The sequence below is a fragment of the Pseudomyrmex gracilis genome, unplaced genomic scaffold, assembly GCF_002006095.1.
Source record: "Pseudomyrmex gracilis isolate BER0280 unplaced genomic scaffold, ASM200609v1 scaffold_195, whole genome shotgun sequence".
In the NCBI taxonomy this organism is placed as follows: Eukaryota; Metazoa; Arthropoda; class Insecta; order Hymenoptera; family Formicidae; genus Pseudomyrmex; species Pseudomyrmex gracilis.
Window position 1 is genome coordinate 184,311 of NW_018020779.1, and position 15,590 is coordinate 199,900.

The 15,590-nt window shown below is 39.0% G+C and overlaps 1 protein-coding gene across 1 annotated transcript in view; it reads right to left on the reverse strand.

The window, feature by feature from the left end:
• The window catches only part of LOC109858248 (suppressor of lurcher protein 1), a 230,756-nt gene that overhangs the window by 131,169 nt on the left and 83,997 nt on the right, over window positions 1-15,590 (reverse strand). The window contains exons 5-6 of the mRNA XM_020435323.1: window positions 12,258-12,469; window positions 10,086-10,160 (exon numbers count right to left, since the gene is read on the reverse strand). Of these exons, the coding sequence (XP_020290912.1) occupies window positions 10,086-10,160; window positions 12,258-12,469 (287 nt within the window). The remainder of the gene's footprint in view (window positions 1-10,085; window positions 10,161-12,257; window positions 12,470-15,590) is intronic.

Genomic DNA, 15,590 nt, shown 5'->3' on the forward strand with positions numbered 1-15,590 from the left:
ATATATATAATATCGAGAGTATAAATTAATTTGGGTGTAATTAACGATCGATCGCGGCATTATTATAGATGCTTGCATCATGGACAGTATGCGGGTTTCACAAACTCCAAAAATAATTGTGAAACGAATGCGGAACAAACAAAATGTTGATCGCGCGTTAATTATTGCTAATCGCAATGTGCAACAACATTGCCGGACAAAGAAAGAACGCACGGAATTCATTATAAAATATTCACTTGTTAATAACAAACAGTAACTGACGAGGCGCTGCAGCAGGAAATCGGTCGAGATCATTAAAAACTACCCACGCGTAAAACGCAAATCAGTGTGTCCAGTAAAGCCCAACGAATTAAGTCCTTCCCTCTGTCCTCATGGACAAACAACGACAAACGGTTTACGACTTTACCGTCCGTTTTGACGTACACGAAGGCGAAATGCACGAGCCATGAGAAGAGGCGATATTTGAGAAATAACATCGAGAACGGATTTACGACGTTTTCACGACTTGCAGTATAGCAACGTGAGCAAAAGACGGAACGCACAGAGTGAAAAGGAGAAAAAGATGGGATAAAAATGAGAAAAGGCTGAACGCATAGAAAACGGTAAACATATTTTTGAGAGCTGGAAGAGAGAGAGAGAGAGAGGAAAAAGAGAGCGAGCGTCGTTAAACCGATCGACAAAAGTCTCGAGTTCATAGAAAGGACTTAGACGAGTGGAAATAGGAATTAATGAACCTCAGGCATGGGGAACGCGGGATAGCGCGAGCCGAGGATATTACGTGTTGAGGATATGGGCTTGCCAATTACAATCGTATCCGAGCGGGCTAGCGCTCCCACGAGGCATACCAGGCCGCCGCCGCTGTTTCTATCCGACGGCGCGCATACCCATCGACAGTCTGGTCGTTCGTGCACGCGATGGTTGCGTATATATGTGCACACGCGTCTCGTAAATATATAATATATACACGCGTATGGACGCGCGCGTATAACTACGGGAAACCGGCCCGCTGGTGGTGTATACAGGCAACTCCATTGCCGTTTCTATTTTCCGTCTGCTACACCGCAACTTCGAGTCAGTCAACCGCAAAATGTATCATCCCCTAGTTTGTACTCCCCGGTTAAATTAGATTTTATTGGACTGTTATCCATTCTACGCTCCCAGAAAGTACTTCCGGCCGAAGCAATCACAGCAGTTCGCATCCCCCTCGCGCGAACGCTCTTTCCATCCGAGTCCAAAATTTGTCTCCGCTCCGACAGGTCGGGTGCGGTCCGACGTCAAAAAACAAAACCGAGCTGCCGATAGCTTTCCGATGCTGCACGGACTAAATTTTTGGAACGTATATTTTAATATGTCTTCGTAAAATATTACATCTTTTGATGAAAAAAAATTTTTTGCTGCGCTTTTGTTCCGTGTACGCGCTTGTGTAAAAGGTTAAGCGGATAATTGCACGAGAAACGAGAAAGTAGCTCTTGTGAAGCGCAGTTTTTATTCGACACGACAAATCCTACGATTTAAAACAGAATAGATATCGGAAACGAAAGAATCGTTGCATATAATGTAGCAATATTTTAAGCATTTTGTTTTTTCAGATTTAAGGTTCTCTCGTATCGAAAGTACGACTCTCTCGTTTACCGAGCCATTTTATTCTTTTTCGTTTCGGAGAAAAGGGTACTAGTGGAGGAAGAAAAGGGAGAGAAAGAGGCACGCGTGAAACAGCTTATTCGTGCCCGCTAAGTTTCATCGATACCCGTACGACGTAGACAAACTGTCACAACTTCCTCGAAATTGTCGAGGCTGAACACCCTATCATCCCTCAAACTTCCGTTTTCCGAAGCCATGTCGTGCGCGTGAGCGTTTCCGCTTGCCTTCCGTTGCACTAGTTGACTTTAAGGAGTAATACACGTTGCACACATCGATCGGTGACGTTAGTCAATGCCTTCGCACGGAGCAATATGCGTGTTAGTTATTCTTGAAATAAGATTAACCGAGAATTTGTGACACATGTGAGAGTTGTACAATATTATACACGTTGTACATCGAAGATATTTTATCGTTTCAAATGTGTAAAACATATCTCATTGTAAATATGTATCTCATGTGTAAAAGATCTCATTTTTATCATTTTTATCATTATATCGATAATAAGGTTCAAATGTAGTGAAAATTTTCTAACATATTTTGATTTTAATTCCAGTAAATGTTAACCTCAGTAATTATTGAGATATGAATGTTTATAATTCAAGTATAAGTTTGTGTCTAATAAAAGTACGTGTCTGTTTGCGTTACGTTGTTTGCTATCCTCGCTAAACTTCGCAATATCCGGTTTTTACAAACTTTTATAATGGCGAGGAATACACTTTTATTTCTTCCTCTTAACTTGAAATAGTGATCACGAAATCACGACAAAACTCCACCGCTTGAGAACACAATTGAAAGGGCAAATGGTTGAAAGAAAGGATGTCACATATATAAAATGTTCCAAAACTATGAAACTATATATCCTTTCATCTACAGATTCTTTGACCAGACATTGAATCGATTTTTCTGTAACAGGAATTTAAAGCCTTTTCATTTTGTCTCTCAAAAGCATTGATTAAAACCTGTTAGAGAAGAAAAAATTATCCGTTCATTTTTTGAAAGTTATTTTGACAGTTAAATAAACGGTTTCTTTTTTTTTTATAAAAAAGCGAGAAAATAAAATCGTCGTAAATAGTGCATTTTTTCTCATCTTTTATAATAAATTAATAGAGAAAAATTATTTATTAATGAGGAAAATTTAATAAAGAAAATTTATACAGAATAATAATAAACTTAAATATTTTACAACTTTATTATATTTTCAACATAGAGAAAAAAGTGTATAAAGAGCAATATTTCCAGGTTAAATAACAGACGTGTTTCAATACGTTTCAATGAGGAAAGAATTTCATTATGTGTACAGTTGCATTGTTATAACGCAGATTTTTAATTTTTCATCCGCATTATGAAAGAACGAAAATATAATAACGCAGTGCTTTGAATCAGTCCAAAATATTGGATAAATTTTTATATCGTATTTTATTAAATTGACAAAAACATAATATCCTAAAATTTTGACACAGCATATTTGTAATAAACGGCACAGCAAAAGTGGAGCCGGCTTTCAATTATCGAATGTTCGCTACTTTAATGTCGGCGGTAGTTTTTTGTAGCGACAAATTATCAGGAACAGCGACTTTGCGACGAAAGAAACTACCGAAGACGTTTTGCACTCGGTATCCGTTCCGGCTCCTGCCCGACATCCACCCTCCGACTATCGCATCGAAGCTTCTACGAGTGCAACTAATGATAATTGTTACGACCGTTGGGAAAAGGGGGCGGTGCGACGGCTTTTATTTTCGCGAAACTGTCGTCACGTCGCAAAAACACGAACGTTAGCGTCGAGTCTTAGCACAAACTTTGGGCGGACGAAGATTACGTGGCAATAACTCGCGGATACAAGCGCTTGTAATAAATGTATTCGTTCCGCTGAAAAAAAAACCTGCCGGTTAAATCCGCCGAGTTTCCGTAGAGCTTCTTATTCTCGCCGCGCGGCCTTTTACTCCGTCTTCTTCCCGTAACTCTCATACATACCCCGCTTCTCGCTCCGTTCGCTCGCCGGAAGATCTGATTTTTTCATGATCAAGAAATCGTGTAGGGCGGCACATACATGTTTTATCGCGCTGCGTCAGCCAGAGGAATGAAGATAGTTTTCCGAAAACGTTTTCTACTTAAATTCGAAAAAAATGGCTCTCTCTCTCTCTCTTTCTTTCTTTCTTTCTTTCTTGTCACATCTCAGACGTCCTCAATATTATTCGTCGTGAAACAGGAGAAACTTTGTTCCGCATTTTGACGCTTGAGTCTAATGTTCGGATGAAGTGGTCATGAAGTCGGCTATATAGAGCGTAGTTGGTTGGTGCAACCAAGTGGACGGCCGCACGCTTTATCAGCGCTCGAAGACGTACGACCGACACGTTTCTTCTCGGCGTTTCCCCGCAGATTAGAAAGTTCAGAACAAGATTAGCACGACTGATATAGCGTGCTATTAAAAATTATTAACTAAATTTGCTGCGGACTGTGAAGGCAATATTGACTTTATTACTCGAGGAAAAGTTTTCTCCTTAAAGTCTAAGATTTTATGATTGCATTATTTCGTTCGCGATCCCTTTCATCGACGTTTATTAACAGCGATATTAAGAGCAATTGAGACAAAAATGGAACAATATGTTTATCTATGACATTTAAAAAGAGAGGGATATGATATTTTCAATAACTAAACTGCAGTATCTAAATCATTCAATCGCTATTTCCGCCGATGCAAACATTCATAGTAATCCTATCTCGCGAATGGAAAAAAATATTTATTTATTGGTTAATGTGTCGGTCTGTATAAATAATTATTTTAAAGTTATCGGAGTAGAAATGCGCGAAAGATTCTTTTTCAAAGGTCGGAGTAGTTAAAAATTTAATACAGGTTCCTTTGATTGTCCGCTGGATCGTCGCGCCGGTCCACATCGTGCAGGAATATGTCGCGTACCTGCTACCGGCACATATCGAATGAGCTACGACAGTATAAAAAAATCATTTCGATAGTAATATTTAAAACGGCTAAGTCTCGAGAGAGGCATTAGTCGGAATAATCCATGACCACGATACAGCAAAGTATAAGGTGGTTTTTTACGTTCTTGCATTTACTTATAAAAATCTTTTTTTCTGTCACGTTGGCCGACGCGAATGTTTTCATTTTTCGCGACATTATTAATGTAACATATAATTGAAACATCGTACATCGCTATAATATAATGAATAGAATATGAATAACGTATTATTATAAATATTTAAAAAGCGCTAAATACGCGTAAACCGAACATTCATTAATATAAATGAGATTTTCTATCTTGTTCCAGACCTTGTCATCGGTGATCATATAATTGTACGAGGAAAAAATATGATCGATGCGGCGAATGTTGAATAGGTGTTCGCGGGACCAATTTGAGACTCGTAAATTGGAAAACTCATTTGTCTTTATCACCAGCGGCAAATGGCGTGTGACTATGCGCACTCTTCTCACGGCAATTCACAACACACAGTTCATTAAACATATAAATATAGCGTCAACGTTATATATACATATAATTTTACGCGAGCCAAGCTAAACAGGAAGTTTTATATTCACTGGACAACGGATATGAAACTTCCCCTTCGTTTTATTCGCGCGACATTAAAGAAGATATCGTCGGCGCATGAGGAAGTGAAATCGTTTGCGCCGCTAATTCAATCGTCAAGACGCGCGCGCAGACAAGGTGGTAAAACGATCGAGAGAAGTCTCCGCACTCTTCTCCTCTCGTGAAAACGGGTTGAATACGAATTTCACGATACGCTAGGGTAAGTAGTGTTACGCTTCATCGATCGAGACCGATCTCCGAGGCAATATCTCATCCTCGCTTGTGGTCTATTAGATTTCTACGGCTTCCTAAAGGGTCACCGTCCCTCCTTCACCTCTTCTCGTCGCTTCCTTTCCTCTTTCTCTATTGGAGAAAAGAGCTAAACGTAAATCGTGACTCTTTCAACGTCAATTCCTGAAAAGCGGGATGGATCTTATACATTTCCGACAGAGTCTTGCACATTGGAACGTTCGATTTTCGGTATTTCCTCGTCCGTACACTCGAGAAGGAAAGAAATCGATAACTACTCGCCGAACCGACGGCTCGGCCGGTGAGAGATCCACTGCTTGCAGCCGCGACGATTTATCGGCGTCCCGTATGATTCCTGAGGTGAGTCGAGCGAGTATTACCGTCAGCTACATGTTAATGCTGCTCGTTGCATAATGTTTGTGAATAGCTCGTGCGGCATACGTTTGCTTTACATTGCAGCACAGCGTTTATTCGCATGGGAGCGAAAAGAAAAGAGAACGCGAACAAATCAATTTTAGAGTTTGATATAACATTTACGGGAAGAAATTATTAAAAAAAATAACAATAATTTTTTAGGCACTTATTATGCGAATGTGACATCATCTTTAAATCTCAGTTCCTTTTATAGATCATATGTGAGACGTTACGGTAATTTCTTCGATAATTATATGCTATACGAAAACTCTTTCAAATTTTAAGAAATCTTTTTTTGAAGGATTAAAAGGAAAGAATTATAAGGGGCATGATGTCCCGTCCGTAAATTTCGGCGGACAAGTCATCGATGAGAGAATCCTATAGATCTTTATTTTTCAATCCACCTTAGTAGGTATCTACTTTATCACGCGAGATCGTTTTGTTTTGAGTGGGTCATTCTGCATCTGACGTGTGGACGCAAGTGGACGCGCTTTATGGCTAACATTATTATAATCAAACTCCATCTGTGTTGTGTACATTGTCGAGTAGTAGCACTTGACGGAAAACCGAAACGACATGTACATTGTATTTTCTCTTTCTTTGTGTAATTTAATTAATCGCTCACGTTCCGCCGCGATACATTTCTTTTTTGTGTAATAGTTTTGTCCGTTCACGACATTGTCTTGAGTCGCAATTCATGATTACGTTGCGTTTATTGACAATCCTATTTTCCCAAATGAGAACATTGAACGATCGACCATTTAAACTCGCGACTAGTGAGTGAATTTCTAGTGAATCACAATTACAGTATATTTACCGTCGTTATACGAATACTTGTCCGAAGAGAAGTTTTGGAATTACCGTGGACAGAGTAATTCCTTCACCATTGTAATGTGCGTACAAACGTAACGCTGTTATACATTTGCGAGCCGCGCGGTTAATAAATTAACGTGTAACTAACACGGGTGTGTGGCATCAATGTGATATCCATTATGTAGGAAATTTACCGTTATGTACATATATGCGTCCGCGTATACCTGATCAGCATCACGCTAGTAGAATGTTTTTAACTAGATACGTGTGCAATGCGCTAGACGAGCGTGCATATTCATGGCTGATGAATAACGTGAATATTCAAGAATATAAAATTGAAGTGCTTGCGCTCCACTTACAGCCCTGTAAATTTGTCATTCCTTTTATAAATTATAAGGTATATCAATCTCGAGTCGGCCAATATTGTTGCGGTATATATACATTATCGCAATTACGAAATAGCACGCCGAGTATCATCGAACCATTGCTACTCGCCGATATGCGAGATCCTTGAAATTTGCGATATATATATCGTGTGTCATCGTCGGTGCCGAACTGGCCAAGTTTTCGCGCGCAATTTTTAAATTAAAAAACAAAGATTGAATTTGCAACGTATATAATGTATAATGTTTTCCGAGATTTAATATTCCGTAGTTACAATGGGTTTTCTTATTCGGAGCTTCTTGACAGGAAGAGAACGATATTTCAATGCCAATTAAATCGCGTTGATAATAAAGGAAATTTGTTATCGCGACCGGGGTGTACGGCGCAGTAGAAAGTTTCGCGACACTCACATCTTAAGTGCGAAGAGCATGCACACATACACTGCAGAAAGTTATTATTAGTTTCGCAGGAAAGCGTACTTTCCGGCTTGAAGACGAGCGTAAAATAGCGGGAAACAACGTTATGTCGTTTGCAAAGTTAGTTTAAACGCGGGCATAGCGCATACATAGCACTTTCTCGAACGGAGAGAGAAAATTGCAGAATTTCGATCCATCATTCGTACGCCTTCTGTTTCGTTTTGTATTTTCTTTTTTTTTTTTTTTCAACTCCCGCATTCTCAACTAGTCTCGCGCGACGGAGCCATTAGAATTTACCGTCTCGCGGCTGGCATTATCTGCGACGAAATACGTTATTTTTCGTCCGGGCTAATGTTTCTGCTGGCGTACATACATATATATACACGTTTAGCGGAACATTACCCTCGTTTGATGCTCGCGCGCGCGTTTGTCCGTAGGACGTTATTTATTGCTTATTCCTTTCATTCCGCGCAGTAAACAGCAGCACACTGGACGACGAACATGTAAAGTGATACCGAATGTACACGTTATTGCGCGGCCAGTATGCGCCGTTCGCTCGGCAGTTCGTTCTCTCTCACGCATAGTTGGGTGTGAGGAAATTGGAAAACTTGACCATTCGTTTCCGATAGAACAACTTTCCCCGTTGTATTTATCGGCGCACTTAATTTCTGCGGTAATTACCTTATCGACACGCTCGCTTCGCGCCGCGCACACGTTCGATTAAAAAAAGAAAGACAAGAAAAAAAGGACTAGACTATGCGGAAGGTAATCCGCATCGCGCGGTGTGGTAAGTGGGTTTTCACAGCGCGCGCGCGAACCGCCGATATTTTCATGTAACCACCCAATTACGCAAATGAAACCTGCTCTCGCTATACGACGACGACGACGACGACGACGACATTGCTCATTCTCACTTTACGTAATTACTACCGGTGCACAGACGTGCCATGGATCTGTGATCGAAACTTACGGTGTCGCTTTGAAAACATTTCAATCACCTACGAGTGACCATTAACTCGTCCTCGTGCGCGCAACGATCTTAAAGCAGAGCTGCTCGAAACCACGCCCTTTGGCAATTCTGTCATATGGTTATGTCTCAGTTTCACATTTTTTTACTATGTAATCAATTCCTTCCTAACCGAGTGTCTACTTTGAAAACATCTACATTGTAGTTGCACGGATAATTTAGAGCACTTAGCGAAGAGTCATGCGCATACAAAAGCAGGACAGAGGCACATATTGGGAAGCATATATAGATACATCGCACGTCGTGTTTTACGGTAAACCTGAGCGTCGCGTGAGGAGGGTCGGAAGACAAGATGGGATCGACCTTCGTAAGCTTCGGTATCTCATAGGGCAGCTCCTATTCGAACCTCGAGTACTCTCACGACTCCCGTTGTGCTAGTAAAGGCTTCTCATTGCCACGCATTCCTACCTCCACCGCCTCGTCGCTGCTGCTGTTGTTCACCCGTATTAAGAGATAGATTTACATGAGTAAACATGTTGAGGTCTAGAGTCTCACGTACAAATTGAGATTAGAGCCCGAGCCCGGGAATATATTTGAATAATTTGAATCTACGCATTAATTTAAAGAATTGTGAATATACAAGTGTACATTCGAACTTATATTTACCTTCACGAAAAGAGTTGCGATTGAAAAAAGGATTCAATATCAAAGATATATCGACATTTTTGATTTGAACATCAATAAATTTTCCATTACGCTTTTTTATCGTTATATCGTAACGCGCGATAATAAAAATTACGCCGATACTCTCAAATACTCTGCCAAGTTTTCTGTGTTATACCTATATATATGTATAAATTGCCCGCGAAAGCTGCGACACACAATACGGAAGCAGACGGAAGTTGGGTCATCGACTGGAGCTACTTGTCAAACGAATTTATAGCAGATACTTAGGATATAAGACAAGCATCTTATTTTCATGAAAAAGCCGTAAAATTCTTCGTAGTCCGTCGTGCTTTTGCCACCATCCGTAACGTACGAATGATGATTCTACAAGCGCGCAAAGTACTCACAAAGTTTATACGCCGCTGCGTTACGGAGAAGTTATGTGCCGAGTGCTCTGGGGAAAATCATATTTCTACACGTATTCGCCGGCGCTCATGTTGAAGACATCAAAATAATCCCTTTAAACAACGACGAGAAACTCGTATATCTCCAACGCTGATGTTACACTTATTCTTTCAGACTTCATAAAAGTATGTTACGCTCAGAGTAAAATTTTATTTTACATCGAGGGTATGATGTTTCTTCGACTGTACGTCACGTTCTCTGGATTACGTTCAAGTCCTTCCAAACCTACTGTTGACACAATTTTTTTTTTATAACTTCTTTTACTATAGAATTCAATGAATTTGTAATATAAATCAGTAAACTTGTCACACACATTAGCAAGAAGTGTCTTCACGTTTTTTACAATATGCTTATCAAAATAAAGTACTTGCTTCTTCTAAGAGATGAGATCGATTTTGCACCGCGTATAATTTAGTCAGCGCGATTTTTTTTTCTAGTAAAGGAAGTATCATGGGACGCAAGCAAGACAATTATTGATTAAGAAAGGTGATAAATCGCGCGTGCACAACGTGCGCAGTGTGTACTTACTAGTAGCGCTGACAGCCGGTCCGATGACCGAGTACTTGGGGTTCCCTGTAACGGCCCCCGGGACCTTGTCCGGCTCTGAAACACATTATTGTAATTATCTTCAGAATATACAGTGCCGTTAATTACAACGGGGAGTCGCGTATGCAATGGACTGCAGCCAATCTGCCTTAACACAAAGAGGGAATTCATCGCATGATGCATTGCCTCGTAAATACATAAAGGTGCACTCGCGTATTTTCTTCTCTTTGAAATGAAGATGCGACGCATTAATCATTACATCATTACATTACGTCAAAGTAGTGATTGAATGTCAATATTGATATTTACGACATGCACACGTTGGTCTAATGAGTGAAAGCACTATTAGCGCGGATAATTACATCATAACGTCGGGTCGTAAAGTAGAAAATCCGATTATCAGTAGATAATCAATCATGCATTATATCATATTTATCATACTGTTCCGCATATCTGTTAATGGCAATAATAATAGCAACAGGTAAGTTTAACGAACAGTTAAAGTACTCAAAAGATCTTGATAAATTACCAAGTAAGCAAAGGTGCAGAGAAGAGAGCTTGCAAGCTCTCTTTAAATGTTACAGTTTGCTGGAAAACTTTGCAACCTTCCTTGCCGACCGTGAAAAGTTCGAATGTTACTCCGGAAAGCTTCGTGAAAATTCTGCTTCACGTTGGCGCTTTCATGCTTTCGTGCAGCGACGCGCCACGCTGAGCTTTTGAACGTCTTCTACTTGAAGCTACAATACCGACCGAGTCCGCGCGCGAACTGTGTCGTTATCATACATACAGCAACTAAATTCGATAACTACTTTCTTTTTCTTAATTTTTTGTAATTATTATAATGTTTCTTTATATCAGATATTTAAAAAGAACGTATATATATTTACGATCAAGATTAGATTTTGTTATACAAAGAAGTTTATTACAATATTGAAACGCAACATTAAATAACTATTTATTATTGAGAAAGTGTGAAATTCAAATTCAATTTTTACGAGAATATATATCGTTCTTATTCATCGTGCGACAATCTCATTCAAAAGTTTCACGCTATAAAAAATTTGACAACGCTATGAAAACGTGCTCTCAGAATTCGATTTACACGTAATAGAGTCCGATTATTTTGGACTTTATTTTATCAGTATGTCATTAGTGTAAAAACAAATAGTTTTATTATGCTCTTTGTAAAAAATTTGTTTTTATCGATGCGGTAAACTTTTAGTAGCAGTTGTTCACGTTTTGCAATAAACGGCAATTTGGCAATATCGCGCACGTCTAACCAAATCAGTTAGTTTGCTCAACTGTCAAACAAAACTGTTAAAATAACTTATTAATTTTGATACAAGTACTAAAAAAACCTCTTAAAAGCAATTTCGATTATGACCGAGGTGAGAAAATCACAAAAAAGTGGTGTGCCAAAATCCAAGTATGTTGTGTAAGAGACGACATTGTTGCCACTGTTACCTGCCTAATTCCCTTGTCAAGAAATATAGCAATCTTTTTGCAGCTTTATTTTGACAATAATTCTAAATTTTTTTATAATATTTGTATGTTGATAATCTACCGCATACTAGTTTTTTATCATGTTGCAAGAATAGTTTGGTAGCTAGAGTGTAAAATATACTTTTTTCAATAAGTTTACACATATAACACGTGCAAAAAGTGTCACTCATGATTGTAATTATTTCAGCTTTGGGACGATCAAACGTTATGTAAAACTTTTACGGGCGCTTACAAAATCTTTTGCTTAATATATGGTTTAAATTTAAAAGAATTTGCAAAAACTCTACGCGATAAATAACTTAACGATGGAAAACGACTGCGCGAACGTTGCGAGGAAGAAAAAGACAATCTAGATAAATAGTCTGGACAAAATAAAGTTCAAAAGAGATGCTACATCTGACCGGTTAGCATGCAACGTGAAGTAATAGAGATAATTTAATAGCATGTTCCGCGGCTTTGAAATTTACTTGAACGGAAGAACTCCGTCAATGACTGCAATTTTACAGGATATTGCATAAGATGAGAAGCTGTATATCGAAGAAGGAAAAGGAAAGAGAGAAGAAGCAAGAAGAGGTAAGCTGCAGCGGAATCCGGATACGGTAGAAGACGGATTTTTGTAATACCGACAAGTAATCGTCGTTCGTTACCGACCAAGATGCAGCGCATCGTCCAATGGCTGGAATTGAAACGTCGCCTTGAAGCCCTGGCCTGGCCAGTCGGAATTAGCGACGAACTCGACGTAGAGATCTGGTCCCGTGCTGAGTACCTCCACTTCCGCTCCTTGGTTGCAGAGCACGGCTATTGTAGGCGCCCCTGAATCCGCTCCGTCGTGCACCCTGATTAAATCCGCTCTATTCAGGCAACTGTAACAGGATGTGCCTTTCGTTAGAAGACGGCAACTTATTGGTACGTTACTCTTGGACTACAAGCAGTCTCTATCCGTACTTCGATAAATGTTCTTTTTTATTAATTCAATTGCCGCATTTGCGCTTTTAAGAAACAAAGAACGTCCGATATCTGATAAAAATCTGTGTTAATTTAATCTCGTTGCCTCAATACTGTTCTTAAGTCAAGATGAATTGCGCGCACTTTTATACAAGCTCGTTTCCATAAAGATTTCGATAAGCATCGGCAAAGAACGCGCGTAGAAAGATCTTCGATGTTATGTTAAGTCTGCTTTGAATGCTGCGACTCATCTAGATACGCACACACGCTAGGAAAGCGCGAAAGAGCGGAAGAAGACAAAAGAGATAAGAGACAGAGAACGAAACGAGAAACAGTTCGGTCAGGGATCAAAAATGAATCTGTAAAACGTGTATAATGACAAAAACACACTGTATAATGACAAATACGTTGTTGGCGCAACGCCGTTCTCGTCGATTTTTATTTATATTCCGTCTACTGTGTCTCTGGCCATTCTGTGAATATTGTTAGAGAGTAGTGTTTATCTTCAAAAACTCAAGTACGCTCTTACGTCGAACTATATCAGACAAAGAACCATCGTTTCTCCTTTTTTTATATTAACCTTCGTAAATTTATCGTATATCTATATATACCGTAAAAAATTATTCATATCCACTACTTATTCGCATACAAGAAAGAAATTATTGATACTATCGGTAGTATCGGTAGTTCTAAGACTATAACCTTTATATACTGGCGAACGAGCATGGCCATATATGCGTGTGCTATAAGCATGCACTCGGAGAGTAGTGTATCAAGTGTTAAATGAAGTGAGTCTCTCGGTATCCATCAGCACCATTCACGATAATATCCGAATGCGTCTGATGGAGCGGCTTAACGTTGATATATGGAGGCATTTCTCAGCTTTTACTGATTTTTGCCACTAGTCTTGGATTGAGAAAAAAGTGTACGCGCCGTCTCAGCCGCGATATAAATTAACTCGGATCGATTGCAAATTTGTCGATCGTATTTCGCGTATCATTTTTTAACCCGAACTGATATTCTGTTTTTTTTCGCACGCTCAATTTATGTATTGCACATGGCTATAATATTCAGTATCAAATTTTGTCGAGATCTTTTGTACACTTTGGAAAAAATAAAAATATAAAAAACACAAGCTGACCGGGCACCTAGTCGGGCGCACTGTATAAATACGAAATAAAATCTTTTTTGCAAAAGAGAGAGAGAGAGAGAGAGAGAGAGAGAGAGAGAGAGAGAGAGAATTATTTAATATTACATTATTAATTCCTTTGTTCAATAAAGGATAATTAGCAACTTGTAAAATTTTAATACATATTTTCTCATAAAACAAAAATTCAATTACGGTTGTATAATGATTGATTTTCCATACAAGCGCGAACGTTAAACAATTGCGTGAATCGATAATGTTTGGTCAGATTCACGTATCCTTGTTCGATGTTACAGCGGAAGCGATTCATCCGCCACAATCTCCTACTACCTCGTATAAATACGTCAGCATACAGCTAATATTTGCTCCATTTATCTCGCTACACACAAATGCCGCAAAATCCATCAACGAAGGATATTTGATTAATTTTTACATAATATATTAGTGGCGCGACGTGAATGTTACATCTGCATTTACAAAAGAATCGATAATATTTCCGATAAGTAGCATTATTGCATTATTAAATAGATCCGATCGATGCGCGAATTATTCGAAATGTAAGTGTATCCGCGAATAAATTACGTATCGTGCGCCGCGTGAACTAATATTTGAGAGTCACAAATTTTCTCATGCGGGTAATGGCCGGGTTTTTGCCGCATTCGCGCCGAACTGCTCGTGAATCACTGAGCTACGGATCGAACTCCCGATAGAGAACGCGCGAAACGCGAGAATATAGAGTGAAGTTTAAATAAGATTCGGTATCAATTTCATATCTGTATAAAATAAAACTACTGCCAAATAACAAAAATTTAGATAACAGAAGGAATATCTTATATATATATATATATATACACATCTTTAAAAGCATACAAATATATATTTAAAAACTCATTAGCTCCTATTACTTATTAATTCCTATATTACATACGCATATAGGTATATTTGCTGAATACAATAAGACAAAATATTGATAAATAAATGCAGTGCTGGATACGCGTTTCTTTTTTAACGCACAAATTAAATTCTTTTGATATTATTTGGAAAAAGAAAGAAAGAAAAGAGAGAAGAGCCAGCACAACGAATTACGTTTTATGATGATGTTTCCTTCCTATTTCCAACCGTGCTGTTTTCATACTGAGACTTGCACAATAACATAATACAATTTGAAAATGGCTTATTATTTGTGTCTCGCTGCGTCTGCTGCGACAATTATATTTGCTCTGCATTATTCGAGCTGGCACCGAATAGGTACACACAATTTTCTCAATCATTTTCTCGCATCACGCGCGCGTACGCGCTTATAAAATAATGCTGTTATATTTGCAATAATAATTTCTGAAATAATTTTTGATATTCGGTCCGCTGAATTATTCGAAAAACAATTTACATGCGGAACGATCTCGTTTTATAGAAAATGACAAAAGTCCGTATCAACATTTTTCGATCTCTAGACTCGGCATTACTTTGGCATTCTTCGAGCAGTTTTCAATCTTTATCGAGATCGATTTCGGAGTTCAAAGCTAAAAGGTCACTGACGGAATGAAATTAAGGGTGCTCAATACTGAATTAGAACGGAGTTCGAGGATTTATCAAGGATTAACTCCTGCACGCTGCAACTGCAAGTCCCCAGGCGCCGCTCGTTTCCCCAAGTCGACCTCGCCATCACCATTCTCGACTCTAAGTCTTCGACGCGGAGAGAGGAACTTTATGTGGGTTAAGTAGAATCATGGTCTGTGCGCCTTGTTCGAAGGATTTAGAGGTCAGGTGTAGCCGGCACACGCTACGGGATTTATAAAAAGAGAAAGAGAAAGAGAAAGAAAGAAAGAAAGAAAGAAAGAAAGAAAGAGAGAGAGAGAGAGAGAGAGAGAGAGAGAGAGAGAGAGAGAGAGAGA